Source organism: Anomaloglossus baeobatrachus, chromosome 5 (genome assembly GCF_048569485.1).
Source record: "Anomaloglossus baeobatrachus isolate aAnoBae1 chromosome 5, aAnoBae1.hap1, whole genome shotgun sequence".
Lineage (NCBI taxonomy): Eukaryota > Metazoa > Chordata > Amphibia > Anura > Aromobatidae > Anomaloglossus > Anomaloglossus baeobatrachus.
The window spans coordinates 298,531,183-298,558,924 of record NC_134357.1 but is presented as its reverse complement, the minus strand read 5'-3'; the positions used below and the strand labels follow the sequence as shown (position 1 = coordinate 298,558,924).

Sequence of the window (27,742 nt, the reverse complement as noted above, 5' to 3'; positions counted from 1 at the left end):
ACCGCATCCTTTGCATAAGTTTTTACATGCGGCCCGTCCGGTTTTTTCCTGTTGCGGCATGCTACTGAGCATGCGCAGTGGAAAAAACCGCATGCGTCGAGCGGATGCGTTTTTTTCCGCATCGCGCCGCATCCGGCCTCCATAGGCATGCATTGAAAAATGCGCCGCAGCGGCCGGATGCGGCGCGATGCGGTGTTTTTTGCCGGAGCAAAAAACGTTGCATGAAACGTTCGATCCAGCCGCGGCATCGGCTAAATCTGCCGCATGCGGCAAAAACCGGACCGAACGCAAGCCCCTGCGGCACAATACGGCACTAATGTAAGTCTATGCAAAAAAAAAATGCAACTGGCGTTACAAAAGCCGGTTGCGGTTTTTCTGCAGAACGCCGTATTGTGCCGCAGAGCAAAAATCCGGATGTGTGAAAGTAGCCTAAGGCTACTTTCACACATCCGGTTTGAGCCCTGCGGCTCAATCCGGCTGTGAAAACTATGCAACGGATGCGGTGAAAACACCGCATCCTTTGCATACGTTTTTACATGCGGCCGGTCCGGTTTTTTCCGGTTGCGGCATGCTACTGAGCATGCGCAGTGGAAAATACCGCATGCGGCGACCGGATGCGGTTTTTTCCGCATCGCGCCGCATCCGGCCTCCATAGGGATGCATTGAAAAATGCGCCGCGGCGCGATGCGGTGTTTTTTGCCGGAGCAAAAAACGTTGCAGGGTACGTTCGATCCGGCCGCCGCATCGGCTAAATCTGCCGCATGCGGCAAAAACCGGACCGAACGCAAGCCCCTACGGCACAATGCGGCACTAATGTAAGTCAATGCAAAAAAAAACCGCAATCGGCGTTACAAAAGCCGGTTGCGGTTTTTCTGCAGAACGCCGTATTGTGCCGCAGAGCAAAAATCCGGATGTGTGAAAGTACCCTAAAAGAGAAAAACAAGCCACTTGGCGGTCCTTTTGAGCATATTGTAGCGTTCCCTGCTCAAAATAAAACAAGTGGCTTATTGATTGCTAAATAAAATTTAAAAAAAACAACCCAAAACATCGAAACCGAAAAATAATGGGTTAATAAAGCAATTCAGTATATATAAAATAAATATACCGGCGCTTGCTGAGACGGTTTCTGCTCGTAAAACCCTGTTTTTGATCGTGCGGTGTGAACAGAGCCTTGGAGCAGCGGGGAGTCAGCTCCACACTGAGTATTAGGTCTTTTTATTACCCCTGTAAACCCTGTTAAGTGCTGAGGCCCAACCAGCCCTATATACACTGTACTTGTGTCCTTACGATACATTCCATCTGTCGCACGCCTACGCCTATAGTCCAACTAGCTAACTCCGCCCACACTCGCTGTATTTATATTGCTAATACTGACGTCATGACGTATTCTTCAAGGTCATGACGGAATCGCACGTCCTGCGCCGAGTCACATGGTACGAGGCAGCCAATCCCCGTTCCCGTTTACTCTGACATCCTTTCGCTCATTGGCTGTAGCGTGTTGTTCTGGCGTACGTGATTGGCTCATCTGAGGAGCTGCTGTCTAGTCATTCGCGGCAGAGGCCATTGCAGTGTCCCGGTGAGTGAGGTTGGAGGTCGGAGAACAGGCAGGTGAGGCTGCGGGCGGGCTGTAGACGGCGGCCTGGTTGGGTCAGTGTCGGGTAATGCAGGCGGTGTAGTAGACGTGTGATAGTGAAGGTACGGTCTAGTCGTGTGCTGTGCAGGGCACTGGAGGTGGTGACCTCTGGGTGGTGAGCTGGACACCACATGACCCTCTGCTCACACTCCTTGGTGCCCGGTGCTGTATTTCCGTGGCTGGATTTCCCACTCCCTGCCCCCGGGCTGTGTAATTCCATGTGTGCCCTGTGCTGGCGTCTCATGCCCCTGACATTGTTCCCTCCTGCCAAGGTGTTCTGGGTTCACCCTGTTGTGCATTGTTCCTGGAGGAGGGCAGCTGTGTGACTGCTCAGTGATGTGTGTGGTGCCCTGCAGAGTGCAGGCTGCTAACCGAACCTGACCGCGGCGTCCGTCATCCACAGTCAGCAGCTGCCACCATCTCCATCCGCGAGAGGCCACAGATGACCACTCTGGGTCTTTCTGGCTATTTGAAGATCACTTCATCTGATGCGCTTTATTTACCAAGGGAAGGAAATCACACACAAGTCGAGTTATCCTATTCAGCACAGTGACCTCTGTTCCAAACCCTCTGTCGTGGGAACTGGATACATGACAGGTGCGAACAAAGCCTTAGACAAAAATTAAGCCTCATTTTTGTTATTTTGTGCTTTTCATTTTCAGTTCCTAATCATGGCTGGTCGGAGAGCTGCAGTTAAGGCCGTGGACTGGTTGGCATTTGCAGAAAGGGTTCCCCCCAACCAGAAGACGATGTTCAATGCACTGAAGACTCGGAGTGATACCATAGCCGCAAAGTGAGAAGGGATTAACCTGCTGAACATCTATGTAGTGTTATGTGATAGTTGTGAAGTATATGCAGGGCATCATGTTATACATTTTGGGTTAAAAATAACTTTTGCATTTTTATTATACTCTTTTATATAGCGCCATTAATTCCGCAGCGCATTAGAGACGTGATCACTGTCCCCTTTGGGATCACAGTCGAAATTCCCTATCAGTATGTCTTTGGAGTGTGGGAAGAACCTGGAGGAAACCCACATAAGCACGGAGAGAACATATAATCTCCTTGCAGATGTTGTCCTTGGGTTTCATTAAAGGGGGCTTTACGCGCAGCGACATCACTAGCGATGTCGCTCGTGAAAGCACCCGCCCCCGTCGTTTGTGCGTCACGGGCAAATCGTTGCCCGTGGCGCAGAATATCGCTAGTACCCGTCACACTATATTTACCTTCCTAGCGACGTCGCTGTGGGCAGCGAACAGTCTCCTTTTTAACGGGGCGGTTTGTGCGGCGTCACAGCGGCGTCACACGGCAGGCGTCCAACAGAAGCGGAGAGCAGCCGAAGGAATGTCGTCCCCCCACCCCCCTCCCACCTCGTTGCCGGAGGATGCAGGTACAGTGCTGTTTGCCGTTCCTGGTGTGTCACACATAGCGATGTGTGCTGCCTCAGGAACGACGAACAACCGGGGTCCTGCAACAGCAACGATATTTAGGATTTGAACGACAAATGTTGTTCGTGCGTTTCACACGGAATTACGTCGCTAACGAGGCCGGATGTGCGTCATGAATTCCGTGACCCCAACGACATCTCGTTAGCGATGTCGTTGCGTGTAACGGGGCCTTTAGACTTCAGAGCAAAAAAATGTTCTCAAGCACTGACCGGCAGATAATTGCTACCTATTTGCCTATTGTGCCTGGCGCCGTTCTTTGCCAGCACAGAAAATTCACAGACTGCTCCTGCTGTCAATACAGAGGCTTCTTTCTGCTCTGCTCTATAAATGGGCAGAGGATGTCATGCTGAGAGGTGCGGGGAGCCAGGGTCAATCTGGGGGAGCTGGCTGTCAATAAGCATGACTTCAGCTGTCCCGTCTCTTCTACATAGTGGATAAGAAGGCGCTGCTCTGTTAGCGCATAGCTGGAATAGCCAGCAGAAGTGGTCTGTGCCGGTGAAGAACGTCGCCGGGCACAACAGGCAGGTAGGTATCAATCACCTGCCTGTTCTTGCGTAGGTACTTTTTTTTATATATTTTTTTTTTTTTTTTTTTTTATTTTTTATAATAGGGAATCTGTCACCAGATTTTTGCCACCTAATCTGAGAGCAGCGTGATGAAGGAAAAGAGACCCTGATTCCAGTGACGTCACTTACTGGGCTGCTTAGTGTAGCATTTAAAAAAAACAAAACACTGTTTAATCAGCAGTAGATTATCATTACTGGACTACTTAGCATCCTGCAGGTAGTCCAGCAGATTCATGAGCTCTGTATAACTGCTAGATCTGCAGCACAGAGAACATTGATTTGTATCAAAATGACAGTAAACAGCTCAGTAAGTGACACATTGCTGGAATCAGGGTCTCTGTCTCTACATTATGCTGTTCTCAGATGAGGGAGCAAAAACCTGGTGACAAGAGTCCCTTTAAACCCTAGATATTTCCTCTTGAGTCCTGATTTATAACCAAATTTTATTCATTTCAATTGCAAAATAATATTTTAAGCCCACAATTCATGCATCTGAGAAAAAAAAAAACTGCCAAAGGTGACCATATCCTTTAAGCTGATCTTGAATATATCTTATCTTTTTTTTTTTTTTATATGAGCACTTAATGTAGATTCAGCCGTTCTGGATCAGAAATTATTTGTTCTGAACACATATCTATATGTTTTTTTGTTTCTTTTTTTTTTTTTACAGTTAATTTAATAGGGTTTTTCTCTGACGCCTCATTGGGGGACACAGGACCATGGGTGTTATGCTGCCTATCCATAGAAGGACACTAAGTAGATGCAAAAGCATAGCTCCTCCTCTGCAGTATACACCCCTTGGCCGGGCCAGGCAAGCTCAGTTTTAGCTTAGTGTCTATAGGAGGCACTTCCTTTCAAGGTTTGTTATTTTTTGAGCGCGACTGTTTCCTTTTGGGACCGATCTCCCACTACCATCAACGGGCGGGAACGTGAACTGTTGCCTACATGTACCCCCTCCTGCGACGCTGGATCCTAGGCTGGACGACGGGTTCCACAGACACCGATTTTCCAAAGCCCAGGGTAGAGGCCTGTGCCCCTTTAGCCCAATTCCTCATCCCCTCTCTGCAGGCTCTGAGTTGAATATGACACCGACACAGCAAGCTGACTCTGCTATTTTCACTGCCTGGAAAGCAGTGTTTTAAGGTGAGATCCCCCCTGACTGGTTTCCCAGACAAAGGGAGAAAAGACGCTGCAGGGAAGGCTCCCAGGACATTTACAGTATTATGTGCAAGGATCCTGCACACACAGTGTTAACTTTCTCTAGCTTGCTGGCTGGAGGAGGGGGAAGTTCTGCTGTTTGCAGAAAGTCTTGCAGATAATTTCCCGGTGGCAGGGGGGTGCCCAGGGCTCAGGGACTCACGCTGTTTATTATCTGCTCTGTTTATTTGCTCTAGCAGAAAAGCCGGCTGATAACCACTGGTGACAAGCCGTGTGCTGACTGGAGGGAGAGGGAGGAAAACTCAGAAGCTCCCTTCCCGCCGTGTTTTTTTTTTTTTTTTTTTTTTTTTTTTTTTTACTACCCACAGCAGGGGGGGGCACACTGACTCATCTTCCCACTCTTTTAGTGCTAAGCCCCGCCCCCTGCGGCCGCAATAAGCCCCGCCCCCTCCAGGAAAGCGTGCGAGGATCTTCATAGAGCTTAATCCTTCCTGAGGACAGGGCCATTGGCTGATTCTGGTGAGGTGCATGCTTCAATTGTAGCCCTGCTGAGCATTGCTCCCCCTCCTGGCATACTCCTATTAGAAACATGCAGAAATCTAAGGGCACTAAGAGTACTAAGGCCCACATAGTCTATTATTCAGCCTGCACTGCCTGCCACGCTAAGCTACCACGTAAACACACCTCTTCTTTGTGAGTCATGTGCCCCTATAGCCCCCCCAAGACCTCCCTGCCACCACCGCCGCAACCGGCAGCCCAGAGCCTAGGGCCCCCAGCCCACCGGAATGGGCACAGTTTCTGTCCCAATCCATGGAAAAACTGTCACAGAACCTGGTTCTGGCTATGCAATGTCGTCCTCCACACCCTTCTGGGTCCCTGGACGGAACGCAGCCTGAGGATACCCCTATGGAGGATCCTTCTGAAGTAATCCGGGCACATGCTTCACCGGTTGCAGGGATCAGGAAAAGAGCACACGGCCGGGTGTCTCCAGCGGGCTCTCCCTCGGGAGCACACAGGGCAGGCTCTCCCACACGCTCCACGGCTTCTGATGAGCTGGAGGAGGGAGAATGCTGTTTGTACCAGGAGGGTTCCTTGGTTTAATCACCCCCAGATGATCAAACTGCAATAGACTCCCTTATAGCAGCAATCAACCAAACTCTGCATGTGGAGGATCCCCCATCCACTACCACTGACCATGCGTTCTCCTTTAAGAGGGCAAGGAAACCCCAAAAAGTTTTCGCTGATCACCCAGAGTTTCAGGATATCCTCACAAAGCAAAGGGAGAAGCCTGACAGGCGCTTCGGTAACCGAAAACTCATGGAGTCCCGGTAACCTTTTGCCTCACCTGCCCCTAAGGGCTGGGCCGATCCGCCCTCGGTCAACCCCCCCGGTCTCCCGCCTTACCACAAAGACGCTCCTCTCTTTACCCGATGGTTCTTCCATCAAGAACCTGACAGACAGACAGGTGGAGCACCTCGCCCGCTCTGCTTTTGAGGCTGCGGGTTCCTCCCTCTCGCACTCCTTTGCCTCTGTGTGGGTCGCAAAGGCGATCTCTGTCTGGGCAGAATCCCTTAACACTTCTCTTGAGGAATCCCAGTTCACTCATACCTTCACAGAGGTAACAGCTCAAATTGCCGCTGCGGCGGAGTACCTCATCCAGGCCTCCATGGACGCTGCTACCTGCGCAGCGTTTGCCGTCTCAAATACCATAGCCATCCGTAGAGCTCTCTGGCTCCTACAATGGCGAGCGGATTCTGCCTCCAAGAAGTCTCTCACAGGCCTTCTCTTTTTTCCAGACCGATTTTTGTTTGGCGAACGTCTGGACAAGCTCATCTCTGACGCCACGGGAGGAAAGAGTACCTTCCTCCCCCAGCCGAAGTCCAGGACGTCCTTCACCAGACGTCCACAGTCCTCGTTCCGCTCCTTTCGGAACTCATTTGGTTGGTCGACATCCGGTGCTGTCCCCACCACCAGCCGCGGACTACGCAGGGACCGACCTTCTCAGCTCTCCCCGAAACCCACTTCGTCATAGCAGCCTAGACCGAAACAGTCCAGGACTAGGGAGACTTGGCCAAGACGTTTTCCCCCCTCATTACTCCTTCGGCGCCCCGGAAGACACACTCGTTGTAGGAGGTCGACTGCGGCTCCTTCAACACATCTGGGCTGACGCCTCAGACGACAAATGGGTGCGAGACCTTGTGTCTTCCGGTTACCACATAGAACTTCGGACTCGACCCCATCCCCCCCAACCCCCCCCGAGTCGGTTCTTTCTCTCAAACCCCCCAAAGACTCGAAAACGACGCACAGCTTTTTTTTCTCAGCAATCCACTCGCTCCAAACAGCAGGAGTGATAATACTTGTCCCAGACAACGAGAAGTTCGGGGGTTTTTATTCCAACCTCTTTGTGGTCCCCAAAAAGGATGGGTCAGTTCGACCCATCCTGGAGCTCAAACACCTAAACAAACATGTGCACGTACGGAGATTCAGAATGGAGTCCCTAAGGTCCATTATTGCATCCATGGTCGAAGGGGAATTCCTCGCCTCCATATACATCAAGGACGCGTACCTGCACATACCAATCGCCCCAGATCACCAAAAGTTCCTCCGCTTCGCAGTTCAGGACTCCCACTTTCAATTCGTAGCTCTACCCTTCGGCCTTGCCACCGCACCAAGGGTCTTCACCAAAGTCATGGCAGCCGCCATGAGCGTCCTTTACGCCAGGGGAGTAATCGTTCTCCCTTACTTGGACGACCTCCTCATCAAGGCCCCCTCCTTCCGCGACTGCTCAACCAGCGTACAGATCACTGTGGACACCCTATCCCGCTTAGGGTGGCTAGTGAATCTGGCTAGTGAATCTGGACAAATCATCCCCGATCCCATCACGATCCATCACCTTCCTGGCCATGTCCCTGGACACCCGTCAGGGCTTGATCCTTCTCCCTCAGGACAAGACGTTCGCTCTTCAACGAGCGGTACGCTGCCTTCTACGTCCTCCGTCTCGCTCCATTCGATTCAGCATGAAAGTGTTCGGCAGGATGGTGGCGGCTATGGAAGCAGTACCCTTTGCTCAACTGCACCTCCGCCCACTGCAGCTAGCCCTTCTAGCGGCCTGGGACAAGAGCCCCCTTCTCTCTGGACAGACATCTTCACCTGACGCCTTCAGTCAGGTACGCACTCCGCTGGTGGCTTTGGTCCTCATCCCTATCGAAGGGGAGATCTTTTCTCCCAGTGAACTGGCTGGTCCTGACCACGGACGCCAGCCTCCTAGGCTGGGGAGCAGTGTACCGGCACCACACTGCTCAAGGACGTTGGACGCCCCAGGAGTCTTTCCTTCCCATCAACATCCTGGAACTCCGCGCGATCTTCCTCGCGCTCAGAGCGTTCTGCCCTCTGCTAGCGGGTCGTCAGATTTGAGTCCAATCGGACAATGCGACAGCTGTAGCCTATATCAATCGGCAGGGGGGCACCCGCAGCAAAGCGGCTTATCTCGAGGCCCGCAAGATCCTCAGCTGGGCCGAATCGACGGGATCAGTGATATCGGCGGTACACATACCGGGGGTAGAGAACTGGGCAGCAAACTTTCTTAGTCGCCAAGGCCTGGCTGCCGGAGAATGGTCTCTATACCCAGATGTGTTTCTACACATCTGCACTCGCTGGGGCACACCAGACGTGGACCTAATGGCCTCAAGGTTGAATGCAAAGATACCCGCGTTCATAGCCAGGTCACGCGACCCGCAGTCCATCGGCGCGGATGCTCTAGTCTGCTCCTGGCTCCACGTCCGCCTACCTTACATATTTCCACCTCTACCCCTGCTGCCGCGGGTAATCAGGAAGATCAAGGCAGAGGGAGTCCCGGTGATACTGATAGCACCGGACTGGCCCAGATGCGCCTGGTACGCCAAATTAGTACAAATGCTCACAGACGCACCGTGGCGCCTTCCAGACATCCCAGACTTGCTGACCCAAAGGCCCATTTCCCATCAGAACTCCAGACCCCTGAAGCTGACGGCATGGCCATTGAGACCTGGGTATTAACAAGAGCGGGATTCTCCCCGCGGTTATTGCCACCATTATCAGTGCCCGAAAGCCTGCTTCATCCCGCATTTACCACCGTACTTGGGAAATCTTCCTTTCATGGTGCAGGGAAACTAACGTCCAGCCTATGCCTCTGGCCATCCCCAGAATTCTCGACTTTCTACAGTCTGGCTTGCAAGCGAGGATGGCTCTGAGTTCCCTTAAAGGGCAGGTCTCGGCGCTCTCAATCTTCTACCAATGCCGCCTGGCTCAAAAACCGCAAGTCAAGACCTTCCTCCAGGACGTTTCCCATCTAGTTCCCCCGTACAAACGGCCGCTGGAACCATGGGAGCTCAACCTCGTTCTGGACGGTCTCCAGAGGTCTCCCTTTGAACCCCTCAAGGAATCCTCCCTTGCTCTTCTGTCCTGGAACGTAACATTCCTGGTGGCAATTACATCCATCAGACGGGTTTCTGAGCTAGCAGCACTCTCTTGCGGTGAGCCTTTTCTGATCTTTCACCAGGACAAGGTGGTTCTGCGCCCCCTACCGGATTTTCTTCCAAAGGTTCTTACCCAGTTTCATTTGAACGAGGATATTGTTCTGCCTTCCTTTTGTCCACACCCGGTTCATAGGATGGAAAGGTCTCTGCATTCGTTAGACCTCGTCAGAGCTCTCAGATATTACATATCCAGGACAGCCCCCTTTAGGAAAACGGACTCTTTGTTCGTCATTCCTGAGGGGCCTAAGAAGGGACAGGCAGCTTCAAAGGCAACTCTGGCTCGCTGGATTCGCTCTGCGATCCAGGAAGTCTACCGCTTGCAACTAAAGCCCATTCCTAGTGGGCTGCGGGCTCATTCCACGCGAGCAGTTGGCGCTTCGTGGGCCATTCGGCATCAGGCTTCAGTGGAACAGGTGTGTAAGGCTGCGACCTGGTCTAGCCTACATACGTTTTCAAAGCATTACAGAGTCCATACCGAGGCTTCAACTGAGGCAAATCTGGGTAGGAAAATTCTGCAAACGGCAGTAGAGCACCTCTCTCAGTAGGCGCTCCAGGCTGTCTGGGACTGGTTCCTCGTCCTTGGCTTGTGTTGTCTTTCTATTATTTTTCCCATCCATGGACTGCTTTAGGACGTCCTGTGTCCCCCAATGAGGCGTCAGAGAAAAACAGATTTTTGTGTACTCACCGTAAAATCGTTCTCTCTTAGCCATCATTGGGGGACACAGCACCCACCCTGTTGTCCTGTTGGGCCTTGGTTCTCTCAGTACCTTATTTGGTTATGACTCTTCTTTTCTCATGTTCCTCTGTTGAGAAGTTTTTACTGTTTTGTTTTTTTCTTTTTCGCTCCTAATTGGGAGACCCAGACAGTGTGACAGTGGGTGTATAGCTACTGCCCTCTGGAGGCCGCACAAAGAACTACACTTAAAAGTGTAAGGCCCCTCCCCTTCTGGCTATACACCCTCCCGTAGGAGTACAGATTCCTCAGTTTTAGCTTTGTGCGCAAGGAGGTAAGACACGCACGCATAGCTCCATTGTTTTTAGTCAGCAGCAGCTGCTGTCTATGTCGGATGGAAGAAAAGAGGGCCCATAAACAGGGCTCCCAGCATGCTCCCTTCTCACCCCACTGTATGTCGGAGGTGTTTGTAAGGTTGAGGTACCCATTGCGGGTACGGCGGCAGGAGCCCACATGCTGATTCCTTCCCCATCCCTTTTTACAGGGCTCTGGGTGAAGTGGGATTTACTGGTCTCCAGGCACTGAGACCGGGCTCCATCTACAGCCCCTGGAGAAGATGCTGGATGGAGCGGAGTACATCAGGGACATGGCCCTGCTTCCTCAAGGTACTCTGTGTCCCCGTGCATTTGGCGCTCACACCGCAGCATGCTGGGTGTTGTAGTGCGCCGGGGGACATCTGCGCTACGGCGCTTGTGCCATGGCCTCATTCAGCTTAGCTGAAGCAGGCACACTTCCAGGAATCGGTCGCGCCGGCCGCTGGGACTGCGGCGCGGCTGGCACTTGTGGTGCGCCGGGGACTTCAGCGCGGCCCGCGCTTTTACGGCGGCCGCGCTGATAACTCGAGTCCCCGGCTTTTGCAGCCTGCTTCCGTTCGTTCCCGCCCCCGGACCTGCCAGTCAGGAGAGGGGCGGGACGCTGGCCACGTTTAGGAATCGGTCATGCCGGCCGCTGGGACTGCGGCGCGGCTGGCACTTGTGGTGCGCCGGGGACTTCAGCGCGGCCCGCGCTTTTACGGCGGCCGCGCTGATAACTCGAGTCCCCGGCTTTTGCGGCCTGCTTCCGTTCGTTCCCGCCCCCAGACCTGCCAGTCAGGAGAGGGGCGGGACGCTGGCCAGTGCATCAGCGCTGAGGGCTGGAGTCGTTTTTACATACTCCAGCCCTCCCAATCGGCACAGAGGGGACACTGTTTCCCGCACTTTTGTTTGGGAACTCCCACGGACCGCCCCTCTCCACAGACGCCGGCAGCCATTCCTGCTGACACGCTGAGCTGCAGAGGGGAGCCGGGGAGACCCAGACAAGGAATTCTGCAGCCTCTTACCCGCTATTCAGCGGGCGGTAAGCAGCCCTCAGGGCTCACCCCCTCTTGTGCCAGTACTATTCTTAGTATTTTATTGCTACAAATACTTTGTATTGCATAGCGCTGGTCACCCTTTGGCTATAGACTCTCTCACATTGCAGAGAGCCAGCAGCATGTCGTCCGCAAAACGCAAGGGTGCCAAAGCACAGACATTATATGCTTCCTGCACCGCATGTGGGACTTTTCTACCGGCAGGCTCCACGGACCCCCATTGTGTGCAGTGCTCGGCCCCTGCGGCGCTTGCACAGTCGGGACCTCTGCGGGACGTGACCCAGGGTGTACCACCTGTGAATGCTGTCCAGGTGACAGGAACTGAGTTTGCAGCTTTTGCTGACAGAATGTCTCTCACTATGTCACAAATTCTTGACACATTGCGAGCTAGGCCTGTACTTCAGGCCACGGACACTGTGCAATCATTGCCCCCTGGTCCCCCTCAGCTCCAAGCTCCGGGACGGGCATATACACCTCAGGGTGAAGACTCTGACTCGGACGATGGCCCCGGGCAGCCTAAGCGGGCTCGCTATGACGGGCCTTCACATTCATCTCAATGGTCAGGATCCCAGCGAGATGAATCTATGGGTGATGAGGCGGACGTAACTGATCAGGATTCTGATCCTGGGACCGCTCTCAATCTAGATACACCAGATGGTGACGCCATAGTTAATGATCTTATATTTAACATCAATAAGATGTTAAATATTTCCCCACCAGCTCCTCCTGTGGAGGAGTCAGCTTCGCAGCACGAGAGAATCCATTTCAGATACCCTAAGCGTACTTTAAGCACTTTTCTGGACCACGCTGACTTTAGAGACGCAATCCAGAAACCCCACGCTTATCCTGAAAGGCGTTTTCCTAAATGGCTTAAAGATACACGCTATCCTTTTCCCCCTGAGGTGGTCAAGGGTTGGACCCAGTGTCCAAAAGTGGATCCTCCAATTTCCAGGCTTGCAGCTAGATCCTTGGTTGCAGTTGAAGATGGAGCGGCACTTAAAGATGCCACTGATAGGCAGATGGAGCTCTGGCTGAAATCCATCTATGAAGCGATTGGAGCGTCATTGGCGCCTTCTTTTGCAGCCGTATGGGCACTCCAAGCTATCTCAGCCGGGCTTGCGCGAGTTGACTCCGTCACACGTGCATTTGCCCCGCAGGTAGCACCATTGACCTCGCAAATGGCGGCATTCGCGTCGTACGCGATTAATGCTGTTCTTGACGCTACAAGCCGCACGGCAGTGGCGTCAGCCAACTCCGTTGTTTTGCGTAGGGCCCTGTGGTTGAGACATTGGAAAGCAGATTCTCATTCCAAGAAGTGCTTAACCAATTTGCCTTTTTCTCGTGACCGATTGTTTGGAGAGCGTTTGGATGAAATCATCAAACACTCCAAGGGTAAGGACTCATCCTTACCGCAACACAGACAAAACAGACCCCAACAGAGGAAGGGTCAGTCTGGTTATCGGTCCTTTCGAGGACCGGGCAGGTCCCAATTCACCTCGTCAAAAAAGACTCAAAAGGACCAGAGACGCTCAGATTCTTGGAGGTCTCAGTCACGCCCAAAAAGGGCAGCCGGAGGAACCGTTGCCAAGACGGCGTCCTCCTGACTTGAGGTCTCCGATTCCCACACCCGCGGTCGGTGGGAGGCTTTCCCACTTTGGCGACATCTGGCTGTCACACGTCAAAGACCGTTGGGTGAGGGATATTCTGTCTCACGGGTACAGGATAGAGTTCAGTTCTCGTCCGCCAACTCGTTTCTTCAGAACTTCTCCCCCACCAGACCGAGCCGATGCTCTGTTGCAGGCGGTGGCCGCTCTAAAAGCGGAAGGAGTGGTGACCTCCGTCCCTCCTCAGGAACAAGGTCACGGTTTTTACTCCAATCTGTTTGTGGTCCCAAAAAAGGACGGATCGTATCGGCCCGTCCTGGATCTAAAGTTGCTCAACAGACACGTAAAAGTCAGGAGGTTCCGGATGGAATCCCTACGCTCCGTCATAGCCTCAATGTCTCAAGGAGATTTTCTAGCATCAATAGATATCAAAGATGCGTATCTCCACGTGCCGATCGCACCAGAGCATCAGCGTTTCCTACGCTTCGTCATACACGACGAACACCTGCAGTTCGTAGCGTTACCTTTCGGTCTGGCAACAGCCCCCCGGGTCTTCACCAAAGTCATGGCAGCAGTAGTAGCTGTTCTGCACTCGCAGGGTCACTCGGTCATCCCGTATCTAGACGACCTGCTTATAAAGGCACCCTCTCAAGAGGCATGCCAACACAGTCTGAAGGTGGCACTAGACACTCTCCAGAGTTTCGGGTGGATTATCAACTTTCCAAAGTCTCATCTAACCCCGACCCAATCTCTGACTTATCTTGGCATGGAGTTTCATACTCTCTCAGCGATAGTGAAGCTTCCACTGGACAAGCAGTGCTCGCTACGGACTGGAGTGCAATCTCTCCTTCAGAGCCAGTCGCACTCACTGAGGCGCCTCATGCATTTCCTAGGAAAGATGGTAGCAGCAATGGAGGCAGTCCCGTTCGCGCAGTTTCATCTGCGCCCTCTACAATGGGACATTCTACGCCAATGGGACGGGAAATCGACGTCCCTCGACAGGACTGTCTCCCTCTCTCAGACTGCCAAGGACTCTCTGCGTTGGTGGCTTCTCCCCACCTCATTGTCACAGGGAAAGTCATTCCTTCCCCCGTCCTGGGCAGTGGTCACGACGGATGCGAGCCTATCAGGGTGGGGAGCGGTGTATCTCCACCACAGGGCTCAGGGGATGTGGACTCTGGAAGAGTCCACCCTGCAGATCAATGTTCTGGAAATCAGAGCAATCTATCTTGCCCTGCGAGCCTTCCAACAATGGCTGGAAGGCAAGCAGATTCGGATTCAGTCGGACAACTCCACGGCGGTGGCGTACATCAACCACCAAGGGGGAACACGCAGTCGCCAAGCTTTTCAAGAAGTCCATCGGATTTTGACGTGGGTGGAAAGCAGAGCGTCCACCATATCCGCAGTTCACATCCCAGGCGTGGAAAACTGGGAAGCAGACTTTCTCAGTCGCCAGGGCATGGACGCAGGAGAATGGTCCCTTCACCCAGACGTGTTTCAGCAGATCTGTTGCCGCTGGGGGACGCCGGACGTCGATCTGATGGCGTCACGACACAACAACAAGGTCCCAGTTTTCATGGCACGGTCTCACGATCACCGAGCACTGGCGGCAGACGCCTTGGTTCAGGATTGGTCGCAATTCCGACTCCCCTATGTGTTCCCACCTCTAGCATTGTTACCCAGAGTTCTCCGGAAAATCAGGTCCGACTGCCATCGAGCCATACTCGTCGCTCCAGATTGGCCAAGAAGGTCGTGGTACCCGGATCTGTGGCATCTCACGGTAGGCCAACCGTGGACACTACCAGACCGTCCAGATTTGCTGTCTCAAGGGCCGTTTTTCCATCTGAATTCTGCGGCCCTGAACCTGACTGTGTGGCCATTGAGTCCTGGATCCTAGCGGCCTCAGGTTTATCTCATGAAGTTGTTGCCACAATGAGACAGGCTAGAAAACCATCCTCAGCTAAGATCTATCACAGAACGTGGAAGATATTCTTAGCGTGGTGCGTGGCTCAAGGGGTTTCTCCCTGGCCATTTGCATTGCCAACTTTTCTTTCCTTCCTGCAGTCTGGGTTGGAAAAAGGTTTGTCGCTTAGCTCTCTTAAGGGTCAAGTCTCCGCGCTATCCGTATTCTTTCAGAAGCGCTTGGCACAGCTTTCTAAAGTACGCACGTTTCTCCAAGGAGTTTGTCATATTGTTCCTCCTTACAGACGGCCATTGGAACCCTGGGATCTGAACAAGGTTCTCATTGCTCTCCAGAAGCCGCCTTTCGAGCCTTTGAAAGAGGTTCCCCTTTCTCGGCTTTCACAAAAGGTAGTTTTTCTTGTGGCGGTCACGTCTCTTCGAAGAGTGTCCGAGCTAGCGGCGTTATCTTGCAAATCTCCCTTCCTGGTGTTTCACCAAGACAAGGTAGTACTGCGTCCAATTCCAGAGTTTTCTCCCAAGGTGGTTTCTTCCTTTCATCTCAATCAGGATATCACTTTACCATCTTTGTGTCCGCATCCAGTTCACCAATTTGAAAAGGGTTTACATCTGTTGGACCTGGTGAGAGCACTCAGGATTTACATTTCTCGCACGGCGGCTCTACGCCGTTCTGATGCGCTCTTTGTCCTAGTCGCTGGTCAGCATAAGGGATCGCAAGCTTCCAAATCCACCCTGGCGCGGTGGATCAAGGAACCAATTCTTCACACATACCGTTCTGCTGGGCTTCCGATTCCATCGGGACTGAAGGCCCATTCTACCAGAGCCGTGGGTGCGTCCTGGGCATTGCGGCATCAGGCTACGGCTCAGCAAGTGTGCCAGGCGGCTACCTGGTCGAGTCTGCACACGTTTACCAAACACTATCAAGTGCATACCTACGCTTCGGCAGATGCCAGCCTAGGTAGACAGGTCCTTCAGGCGGCGGTGGCCCACCTGTAGGAAGAGGCTGTCTGACAGCCCGTTCATGTGGTATCTTTTTACCCACCCAGGGACTGCTTTTGGACGTCCCACTGTCTGGGTCTCCCAATTAGGAGCGAAAAAGAAGAAGGGAATTTTGTTTACTTACCGTAAATTCCTTTTCTTCTAGCTCCAATTGGGAGACCCAGCACCCGCCCTATTTGTTCTTAGGGTTTCGTTTTTCGGGTGCACATGTTGTTCATGTTGTTTCTTAAGTTCTCCGATCATGTTATCGGATTGAATTTGTTTTTGAAACTGTTATTGGCTTTCCTCCTTCTTGCTTTGGTACTAAAACTGAGGAATCTGTACTCCTACGGGAGGGTGTATAGCCAGAAGGGGAGGGGCCTTACACTTTTAAGTGTAGTTCTTTGTGCGGCCTCCAGAGGGCAGTAGCTATACACCCACTGTCACACTGTCTGGGTCTCCCAATTGGAGCTAGAAGAAAAGGAATTTACGGTAAGTAAACAAAATTCCCTTCTTTTTCTCCTACTGCTTGTGTACTAAAACTGAGGTTGCCTGGCCCGGCCAGGGGGTGTATACTGCAGAGGAGGAGCTATGCTTTTGCATCTACTTGGTGTCCTCCTATGGATAGGCAGCATAACACCCATGGTCCTGTGTCCCCCAATGATGGCTAAGAGAAAACGATTTTATGGTGAGTACACAAAAATCCGTTTATTAAATCCCTGTCAGCTAACATTGTATTGATTGCTGTAGAGATTCTGTGCTGATTTTTGGATAAAAAAAAATCCAGAGCGATGTATTAAATCACCCCGTGATTACTATGAGTAGTAAGGTAATATAAAGTGGCCTTGCAGTTGGTGGCTCATAGAGTGTCATGCGGTCCTCTGTGGAGCAGTGGGCAGAGGTTGCTGTCATTTCCCAGCACTTGCCTTCCCATTTGTCCTGCTGCGCAGGGTCATCACATTTGTGAAACAATGCAAACCTACAATTTTTGTATTATGAAGCAAACGCTTCTTGTTAGTAGAACTTATTCACAGTACTCTTTCCATTATACTTTTCTGTTTTGGCTTACAAATACTTGTGCAGGATACTGACAAACACACAAGTATAGAATCTGTCCCTTGTTCAGTGTACACAGTAAGCTGCTAATCAATGGTGGAGTCGGGGGTATGTAGAGCTCATAAATATGGTAAACCTGGCAGCAGGTTTACTAGTCCTCAAGTGATTTAATGCTGATACAACCGATATTTCACAAAACTACAGTAAGTTGCCTAATAAGTGATACATAGCTGGAATCAGCATCTCTGCCCCTACATTATGCTGCTTTGCAATTAGGTGGCAAAAACTTGGTGACAGATTCTCTTTAGTGATCCTTGCCATTTGACTTGGGATGAGAAATCAAACCAAAAACTGCATTTAAAGACAGGTTTTATGGTATGTTTTCTCCACTGTTCAGTGCAAAGTAGGAGATCTGATTTGGCTGGTTGAGAACCCCTTAGGCTAGCTTCACACTTGCGCTATTTTGACGCAAACGGAATCCGTCACTAATGTAGTACAGTTCATTTATTTACATTGGAAGCGCGTTACTATGGCACGTGTGTGTGTCATGCAGTACCCGCTTGTGTCCACATGATGTCGCGCTTCCACTGTAAATAAATGAACTGTACTACATTAGTGAGGGATTCCGCTTGCGTCAAAATAGCGCAAGTGTGAAACTAGCCTAAACGGGATTTAAAGGGTAGAGTGGAGTGTGTCAATCCTGTGTATGGAGACTAATAGGCCATGCAATGCTCCCCCTGAGAGGCTATTTAAATTTCCATGGGAGCATTTCATGACCTTTGTCTCCTTACACCAGCTTAATGCTGTCCACTAGGAGAAGCTTTACCCCCTTAGGCAGACTTACTCTTCAATGCATAATTTAAAAGGTCTTAATTATGTATGCATCGACTACTCGCATGTGTGTGCTTCTCTTTTATGTTGGCATTAGATGTTTATGTAAGAAAAGTACAGACATTAACAGGGAGCGAGTGTCCAGCCACAGCTCTCACCTCCTGGTGATTTACTTATGTCTGAAAACTCAAAAGTAAAAAAATTGCCGGTCTTTAACCCGTTCACGACCAAGGAAGTCCTTATAGGTCCTTGGTCATGCATGTCCCTTTAATGTGGATCCCGCCATGAGCCCAAATGTTGGATGATTTGATCAGCTGACAGGTTTGATCAGCCTGCGCCTGTTATCTAGTTAGATTGCATTGTCAGAGTTTGACAGCGTGAGCTAACACGCGCAGGCTGGGATTATGCTATTCCCTGCCACCATCGGTGACCCTGTGATGTGATCACCGGGCACCGATGTGTTGTCATGACAGCCGGGTATCAGCTGATGACCTCTGTCGCTGTCATGCCGAAGTTCCTGTGAATGCCGATAGAGCACCAGCATCACAGATTAGCATTTCTGCTGTTCAGAGGGATGCTAAAGCTTTGCCCTGAACAGCAGAAGCGAACAGATAATGCAGGCATAAAGTTCTCTAAGTAGACCAATAAAAAAATGTTTAAAAACTTTTTTTTTTTTTTTTATAACGTGGGGGGAAACTCAAGTCTAAAAGTTCAAATCGCCTCCTTTTTGCCCCATTCAAAATAAAACCATAAGAGCGAGGAAAAAAAATACAGATTTGGTATTGCTGAGTTCATAAATGCCCAGTCTGTCAAAATATAAAATCAATAGTTTGATTGGTACACGGCGTAGCGAGAAAAAAATATCAAAAACACCAGAATTTTTTTTTTTTTTCTTCTGTAGTTGCTTCAACCTTGCAATAACAGCCAATCAAAACATCGCATCTGCCAAAAACTGGTATAATTAATAATAATAATAATAATAATAATAATAATCTTTATTTCTATAGCGCCAACATATTCCGTAGCGCTTTACAATTCAGGAGGATCATATACAAACAAGTAACAGTTATAGAAATACAATATTTAGAGGGGAAAAAAAATACAACCCTGCTCGTGAGAGCTTACAATCTACAATGAGATGGGGGGAGAGGCAAGGTTCAAGTGCTTATTTACAATGACAATCCAACCATCTCACGGAAATGGGGCTGGATAATGGTTTCCTGGACCAGTGGGCCCGAGCCTTGAGATGCCTTTGGGTGCCATGGAGTTTGATGTGGAGCTATGTTGTGAGAGGTTGTAGAGGGACTATGTGAATCGAATCTGATTAGGGAGTGTGATAGGCCGCCCTAAAAAGATGCGTCTTTAGGGTGCGTCTGAAGCTGAGTAAGTTGTGATTTGTCCTAACTTCTTGGGGTAGAGCGTTCCAGAGGGTTGGTGCAGCTCGGAAGAAGTCTTGGATCCGGGAGTGGGAGGTTCGAATTAGTGTGGATGTTAGTCGAAAGTCGCTTGCAGAGCGTAGAGAACGGGTGGACTGATAGACAGAGAGGAGGGTGGAGATGTAGGGGGGTGCTGCACTGTGGAGAGCTTTGTGGGTGAGAACAAGCAGTTTGAATTGGATCCTATGATATATGGGCAGCCAGTGCAATGACTGGCACAGAGCAGAGGCATCCGAGTAGCGGTTAGCCAGATAGGTGACCCGGGCTGCTGCATTAAGGATTGACTGTAGAGGAGAGAGTCTAGTTAGGGGGAGACCAATTAATAGAGAGTTACAGTAGTCCAAGCGAGAGTGGATCAGGGCCACGGTGAGGGTTTTTGTCGTTTCCATTGTGAGAAAGGGGCGGATTCTAGAGATGTTCTTGAGGTGCAAGCGGCAGGTGCGGGCAAGAGATTGTATGTGGGAGGTGAAGGAGAGATCAGTGTCAAGTATAACCCCCAGGCAGCGGGCCTGAGGCCTAGGACTTATCGTTGTGCCACACACAGAGAGGGAGATGTCAGGTTGAGGAAAGTTGGAAGATGGAGGGAAAAGAAGAAGTTCAGTTTTGGAAAGGTTAAGTTTCAGATAGAGAGCAGACATGACATTGCAAACTGCAGTCAGGCAGTCACTGGTGTTCTGTAGTACAGCGGGGGTGAGCTCAGGGGAGGAGGTGTATAGCTGTGTGTCATCAGCATAAAGATGGTACTGAAAGCCAAATCTGCTGATGGTCTGACCAATTGGGGCAGTGTAGAGGGAGAAAAGAAGAGGGCCAAGGACTGAGCCTTGAGGGACCCCAACAGTGAGAGGAAGAGGAGAAGATGTGGAGCCAGCAAATGATACACTGAATGAGCGGCCAGAAAGATAGGAAGAGAACCAGGAAAGAACAGTGTCCTTTAGGCCGATAGAGTGGAGCATAGAGAGAAGGAGATGGTGGTCAACAGTGTCAAAGGCAGCAGAAAGGTCAAGAAGAATAAGCAGAGAGTGGTCACCGTTACGTTTTGCTGTCAATAGGTCATTGGTCACTTTGACAAGGGCAGTTTCTGTTGAGTGTAAAGGGCGGAAGCCAGACTGTAAAGGATCTAGAAGAGAGTGAGAGGAGAGGTAGCGGGTGAGGCGAGAGTAGACCAGGCGCTCCAAGAGTTTAGAGATGAAGGAGAGATTGGAGACTGGTCTGTAGCTGCTTGTGCAGGACGGATCGAGAGAAGGTTTTTTTAATAATGGAGTAATGATAGAGTGTTTGAGGGAGGAGGGGAAGATACCCGAAGAGAGAGAGAGATTGAAGATTTTAGTTAGGTGAGTGGCGACAACCGGAGAGAGGGACTGGAGTAGAGGTGTGGGGAAGGGATCAGTAGGGCAAGTTGTAGGACGAGAGGAGGATAGGAGCCTGGAGACTTCCTCCTCTGTGACTGGGTCAAATGTGGAAAGTGAGCTGGATGGAATATGGGGAGGGATGGGATTCACAGGGCTTGGTGGCTGGGAGCTGATCTCTTGGCGGATGTTTTCTATTTTCTCTGTGAAATACGAGGCCAGGTCATCAGCATGAAGGGCTGTGACAGGGGTCTGTACTTTGGGACTGAGGAGGGAGTGAAAGGTGTCAAAGAGTTTTTTTGGATTGTTGGCAAGTGAGGAAACAAGGTTGGTGAAGTAGGTCTGTTTGGCGAGGTGAAGGGAATAGTTATAGGTCCTTAACATGAACTTGTAGTGGATGAAGTTTTCTGGTGTGCGGGTTTTCCTCCATAGGCGTTCGGCGCTCCTGGAGCATCGCTGGAGAAATCGAGTTTGTGATGTGAGCCAGGGCTGTTTTACTCTGTGTTTGGTCTTTCTGAGGGTGAGGGGCGCTACTTGGTCTAGCGTAGTCCTGAGTGTGTCATTGTAGTGCTTTACAGCCAGATCAGGACAGGAAAGTGAGGATATAGGGGACAGTGATGTGTGTAAAGAGTCTGAAAGTGTCTGAGAATTGATGGCCTGTAGGTTTCTGAATGTGTGATTGGTGGGAGTGTGCTGGGGCGGACGAGGGTTTGTGAGCTTGAAGGAGAGGATGTTGTGGTCAGAGAGGGGAAGAGGTGAGTTGTCAAAGTCAGAGATTGAGCAGAGGCGGATAAAGACCAGGTCAAGGGTGTTACCATCTTCATGTGTCTCAGAGGATGAGAGCTGTGAGAGGCCAAGGGAGGTGGTGAGAGATAGAAGCTGGGATGCAGAAGGGGAGGAGGGGCTGTTCATGGGGATGTTAAAGTCTCCTAGGATCAGGGTTGGTAACTCTGAGGACATGAAGTGTGACAGCCAGGCTGAAAAGTGGTCAAGGAACTGGGTGGGTGAGCCTGGTGGACGGTATATGACAGCTACTCTGAGGGGAAGGGGATGGAAGAGCCTGATGGTGTGAACCTCAAAGGATGGGAATGAGAGTGATGGAGCTGGGGGGATGACCTGGAAGGTGCACTGTGGGGACAGGAGTAAGCCGACTCCACCACCATGTCTGTTTCCAGGTCTTGGTGAATGGGAAAAGTGTAAGCCACCATGAGAGATGGCAGCAGGGGAAGTAGTATCAGAATCCTGAATCCAGGTTTCAGTTAGGCCTAGTAAGTTAAGAGAGTTATTGAGAAAGAGGTTGTGGATGTAAGGAAGCTTGTTACATACGGACCGTGGATTCCATAGAGCACAATTAAAAGAGGGAAGCGAGGGTGTACAGGGTGTAATTAAAAACGCCAGCTCAATACGCAAAATAGCAAGGCCTCGCACAGCCCCAGATCCCGAAAAATGAGAACGCTACGGATCTCGGAAAATGGCGACGACAAAAGTGCATTTTTATTGGTGGGGGACAAACTTCTGAATTTTTTATTTTCACCACTTACTGTAGATAAAAGGATATCTATACATGTTTGGTGTCTACAAACTCGTACCGGCCTGGGGAGTCATAATGCCAGGTCAGTTTTACCATGTAGGGAACATGGTAACTAAACCAAAATTGCACCTTTTTTTTTTTTTTTTTTTTTTTTTTTTTGCAATTTCACTGCACGTGAATTTTTTTTCCCCCCTATTTCCAGTACAATATGGGGTAGAAATTAATTTCAGAAGTACAGCTCGTCCCGCAAAAACAAGCCCTCGTGCCTTTATTGACGGAAAAATAAAAAATGTATAGCTCTTGGGAGAAGGGGAGGAAAAAATGAAAAATGTAAAGTAAATGTAAACCGTGGTGAAAGCGGGAGGGGGGGAGGGGCGTTTTTCATAAACTTACAATTAACTCTTCAACGTTTATCCAATACCTAATATTGAGTAACTTTTATTCTTATAGGTTAACTTCTCTCCCAGCCAAACCTCCTACCATTGATTGGGCTTTCTACCGCACTGCAATAGCCAAGGCTGGCTTAGTGGATGAGTTTGAGACTAAGGTAATGTGGACGTGCTGCCATAGACTCCAATTGTTTTACTATTGTCAATGTCTGGTTTAATAAAATGTCCATGTTCTTCCAGTTCAATGCTACCACTATCCCAGAGCCAAAGGACACCCAGACAGAGAAGATTAATACACAGGAGCAGGAATCTGTGAGTAATCTTCATTATACACCTTCTCCACTGCAATCATCATGCTCTCGATATCTTAATGATATAGAATACATCTACAGGTGCCCAGTGTAATGGGGTTTAGAGGTAATTAAAATCATAAGGATACCAAGTCCACCATACTTCCCAGCCAGACGAACTCTGTTAGGCCTCTTTCACACTTTCTTGAAAAACCACGCACGTTTTTCACGGACGTGTCAGAGGTGCGTTTTGCCCTCCGTGAACAGTGTTTATGGCCTACGTGTGTTCTTCGTGTGTTATCCGTGAAAACACACTGAGAACAGGAACTTTCTGCTCACCTGTCCCTGGCGTCGCTGTCCGTGGTGCTGATCTTCAGTCTCCGGTCCTGCAGACTCCCCGCTGCTGCTGCTTCCGGCCGCAGTGAAGTGAATATTGAATGAGCATAATGAGCGGCGGTCGGAAGCAAGTGACAGCAGCGGCAGAGACAGGAGGGCTGGAGAAGGTGAGTAAAGTTTTATTTTCTCAAACACGTGTTTTCTCCAGCACGTGTCACATGGAACACCTCAGTGTGGTCCATTTGCGTTCCGTGTGACACCTGTGATGCCGGAGAAAACCGGACATGTTGACGTGTGGAGCACACGGACACACGTATGCTACACACGGTCCATGGCAGAACACGCACGTGAGCGCAGACCCATTGATTTTAATGGGTTTATGTGTGCCTGTGTCTCCGGTACGTGAGGAAAAGGACCAAACACGTACCGGAGACAAGAACGTGTGAAAGAGGACTTAGGCTGTTTTAGGCTATGTGCACATGGGCTGCATAGGTAGCAGACATTACCGTATATCCAAAAGTAAATGCATTTTACAACCTATTTAATCTTTTTTTTTTTTTTTTTTTTAATATTAAAAATTGGTTGGTGTAATTTCTTACTGTAGTAATTTATATTAATATGTAATACCATATACTTTATTATTTTTTTTTTTTTGTCCTGTTTTATTTTAAAGAATAAATCCGCTTTGTCCTATATTGAAGAATCCAAAGCCAGAGTGGTACAGTATGAGAAAGAGGTGAGTATTATCTGACGAATTACTGACTATCTGCTGGTACATTGTATGGGTGCGGCAAGTGATTCTGTTTTTTGAAGTCACAAAAAAGGGGGGAAAAAAAATATATTTTTTTTAAATTATTTTAATGTTGAATTTTGGTATATGTTTTGTTTTTCTTTTGTGGTGCACACTAGTGAAAAGGCTTGGGCTTGTACAATATTTGCCTGGAGACCATTGCAGTTTATAGAGAGATGTTGAGTCAGTGTATGAATGAAGTGTCATGTGATAAGAGAATTAAAATAAGGGAGTGTGGTTAAACAAATAAAAGTAAGCGAAGGGAAGAAGTGTCTTTCAGGTCTCATTCAGATGTCTGTGAGTCACATAGGTGTTCTATCTTTATGGATAGAAAACATATCATCTAACCTTATACACGTGGTTGGTTTTTTGTTGTTGTTTTTTTTTTTTTTTTTGGACGGTGTGGCCAGCAAAAACTCAGGGAAGCATGTCCATTTTTAATCCTATGCATACTATGTGTCAGCACATTGCCATTAATTGAATGTATAAACTCCACTATTTCTGTAAAAAAAAAAAACCAAAAAACGCATGTGGCGTTTTTTGATTTTCATTTTTAATCTTAGATCAAAATTACCCATACAATACTCTGGGGCAGGGGCAGTGAAGCACAAATTGCCATCAGTGTGCTATGTGTGTGCAGTTAATTATTGACACTGCAGTGTATAGGAGCTAATTATAATTGGATCCAAAAAAATAGGGATGATCGAATACCTCAAATATTCGGCTTCGCGAATAGCCGACGAATAGGTCGCTGCTATGTGAATATTCGATGCGCAATGTAAGTCTATGAGATGCCCGAATAGTTGTTCGGGCTTCCCATAGACTTACATTGCGCATCGAATAGTCGAATAGCGGCGACGTATTTGGCAAATATTCGCGAAGCTGAATATTTGAGGTATTCGATCATCCCTACCAAAAAACTGTGAGGACAGCTCTTATTATGCTTGAGAAAAATCACAGATGTTTGAATGAAGCCCTATGCAGAGTTTGGGATACATGCATGGCACAGGGAGCGAACAGTCCTATTTTTCTGTGAGAGGTCTGGCAGTGGGATGTTTAGCTCCCTACTGGATTTGAGCAGCACCGTTTAGATGCTGACAATTATTAACCCCTTCATCCCTGGGGCACTTTCCGTTTTTGCGTTTTTTGCTCCCCTTCTTCCGAGAGCCGTAACTTTATTATTTTTCCGTCAATCTTGCCATATGAGGGCTTGTTTTTTGTGGGACAAGTTGTACTTTTAAATGAAACCATAAGTTTTACCATATGGTGTACTGGAAAACAGCAAAAAAATTCCAAATGCAGAAAAATTGCAAAAAAAGTGTGATGGCACAATAGTTTTTGGGATGTTTTATTCACGGTGTTCACTATATGGTAACACTGATGAGTGGGTATGATGCCTGAGGTCGGTGCGAGTTTGTAGACACCAAACATGTATAGGTTTACTTGTATCTAAGGGGTTAAACAAAAATTCACAAGTTCGTCCAATAAAAGTGGTGCACGTTTTGCGCCATTTTCCGAAACACGTAGCGTTCTTATTTTTTGGGTTCTTTAGCTCAGTGACAGCTTATTTTTTGCGTCTCGAGCTGACTTTTCTAATGGTATAATTTTTGCGCAGATGCTACGTTTTGATCGCCTGTTATTGCATTTTGCGTAAAACTTGTGGCGAACAAAAAACGTAATTTTGGCGTTTGGAATTTTTTTGCCACCATGCCGTTTACCCATCAGATTAATTGATTTTATATTTTGATCGGGCATTTCTGAACGCGGCGATACCAAATATGTGTATATTTATTTATTTTTTAACCCTTTAATTTTCAATGGGGGGGAAAAAGGGGGTGATTTGAACTTTTAGGGTTTTTTTAATTTTTTTAAAACTTTTTGTTTTTTTTTTTACTTTTACTAGTCCCCCTAGGGGGCTATAGCGATCAGCAATCCGATCGCTATTATCTATCTGCTGATCACAGCTATACAGCTGTAAACAGCAGATAGTCTTTTCTTTTTCCCTCTGCTCTCGGCCGAGGGAAAACGAAAGTGAAACATCATAGCTGCAGGCGTCATCACATGACCCTGTGCTACGATGGCAACCACCGATAGTCACGTGATTATGCACGTGACTTCCGGTGGGGGCGGCGGTAAGTAAAAAAACATGGCCGCGTGCATTTAGATCTTGCTGCCAGACTTTGGGAGCAAGATTTAAGGGGTTAATGGCCGCGGGTGGAAGCGATTCCACCCACGGCTAGCAGGCACACATGTCAGCTGTTGAAAACAGCTGATATGTGTGCCGACCGCCGCGGCAGGGGGCGGGGCTTAACGGGACACGCTCCATGACGGATATATCCGTCCATGGTCGTGAAGGGGTTAAAGAGGTAGTGTTTCTTTTAGAGCTGCAACAACGCAGGCAGGTTGATTTATAGTTAAGAAGTAATGTTGACCAATTGGTGCTGTATCCATTATACCATCGCGGGGTCTTTACCATTTAGGTGTATAGTGTTCGGTTTAGTTTTGTAAGGAAAAGTATGAGTGCCTCTGTGACAATCCCATGGTCTCAGAATAACTAATGTATTATTGGCCTAGACAAGTGGTTGAGGTGCTTTTCACATATACCCTCTTCAGCTGGATGCCAGACACCATATAAATCTGATTTGTAAAGCCAAGGATAAGATATGTTTACCAGCGACGCAGACAGTGTGTTCACTGTGAACATTGCACTGATAGCCCAAGAATAGTGTTTCCTTGTGTTCTGAACCTTCTTGGTTTCTTTCTTTATCTCCTGCAGCTGGCCAAGTTCAGGAGCATGATTCCGTTTGACCAGATGACCTTTGATGATGTCGTTGAGGCTTTCCCTGAGACCAAGCTGGACAAAGAGAAGCATGTGTACTGGCCACACAAGCCCATCGCCGAGTTATAAACTGTACTGTTCATCCATACTAGAAATCGATAAATCACATTGTAATGTATTCAGTTTCGTTTGACTCTAACCTTTATTGCTGGTTGTGTTCATATTTTTCAACAAAAACAGAACCTATGGGGTGTCACATTTTTCACTCGAAGGGCAAGTGCCAATTGGCAACATGCAAGCTCACCAGTGGCAAATTAATGGCCTGTTTTAGACTGGCCGATGAACGTTCTACAGCAAACAAATATTGTTAATGTAGTAATTTTGTGTTCAGTGATTCACTGTTATGTACAGAAAATGTTCTGCTTACACTGGACAATGTGCTCCTGCGTAAGATTAGTTTAAACCTAGCTTAACTCATCTTGCCCAATGAATGCACGTATTGCTGATTTCGAGCCTAGAAAGGCTGATAATCTGGTCTCAATAGACCTATAATATGACGCAACCTGTGATGTTGTCACTCACAAAGCCTCTTATTTACCTTTTTAAGCCTCTGCTTGAAATTGCATATAGTTGAAACCAGAAGTTTACATACACTATCTAAAATCAGATATGAAATCAGAATAAACCTTTCCCATTTTGGGTCAATTAGAATTAACAAAACTCTTGCTCCATATGAGAGAAGTCTGCAGGAGTCTCTATCAGATGGTGCTCATCTATATGTCCTCTTACAACCACCCAAACGTCTATGCGATCCACATGAATATATAAAGATAAATGCTGGAAATCTCTTTCATTGGCATACATGCACACTAATTCCTTCCAGCCAAACGAAATTTAACCTACTCCCAGGTGGATTTAAAGAAGATATATTCAATCACTGCACCCTACTGGTTGCGATATTCACCCCTAGAAATCGCCACTGCCTCAAAATCCATATGGCACTGATCGCAATATTATTCATAAAATCAATGATAAAGACTTCACCCTCTTGGAATT

The 27,742-nt window shown here is 48.9% G+C and overlaps 1 protein-coding gene across 2 annotated transcripts; it reads left to right on the top strand.

Moving 5' to 3' along the window:
- The first annotated feature begins 1,483 nt into the window (after window positions 1–1,483).
- ATP5PD (ATP synthase peripheral stalk subunit d) lies at window positions 1,484–26,864 on the top strand. Of its 2 annotated transcripts, none has more exons than XM_075349636.1 (6): window positions 1,484–1,576; window positions 2,296–2,426; window positions 22,553–22,649; window positions 22,732–22,803; window positions 23,791–23,853; window positions 26,684–26,864. In XM_075349636.1, exons 2-6 carry the CDS (start codon window positions 2,305–2,307, stop codon window positions 26,813–26,815), a joined length of 486 nt encoding a protein of 161 aa, XP_075205751.1. In that variant the 5' UTR covers window positions 1,484–1,576; window positions 2,296–2,304; the 3' UTR covers window positions 26,816–26,864. The 2 variants fall into 2 exon arrangements, with proteins under 2 accessions (XP_075205751.1, XP_075205749.1); XM_075349634.1 differs by having other exon boundaries at window positions 1,500–1,608.
- The last annotated feature ends 878 nt before the right edge of the window (window positions 26,865–27,742 follow it).

Coding starts and splice junctions, on each gene's coding strand:
- ATP5PD (XM_075349636.1), top strand. CDS start 2,305: ATGGCTGGTCGGAGAGCTGCAGTTAAGGCCGTGGACTGGTTGGCATTT. Junction 22,804..23,790: donor ATACACAGGAGCAGGAATCT/GTGAGTAATCTT, acceptor TTTATTTTAAAG/AATAAATCCGCTTTGTCCTA. Junction 23,854..26,683: donor TGGTACAGTATGAGAAAGAG/GTGAGTATTATC, acceptor TATCTCCTGCAG/CTGGCCAAGTTCAGGAGCAT.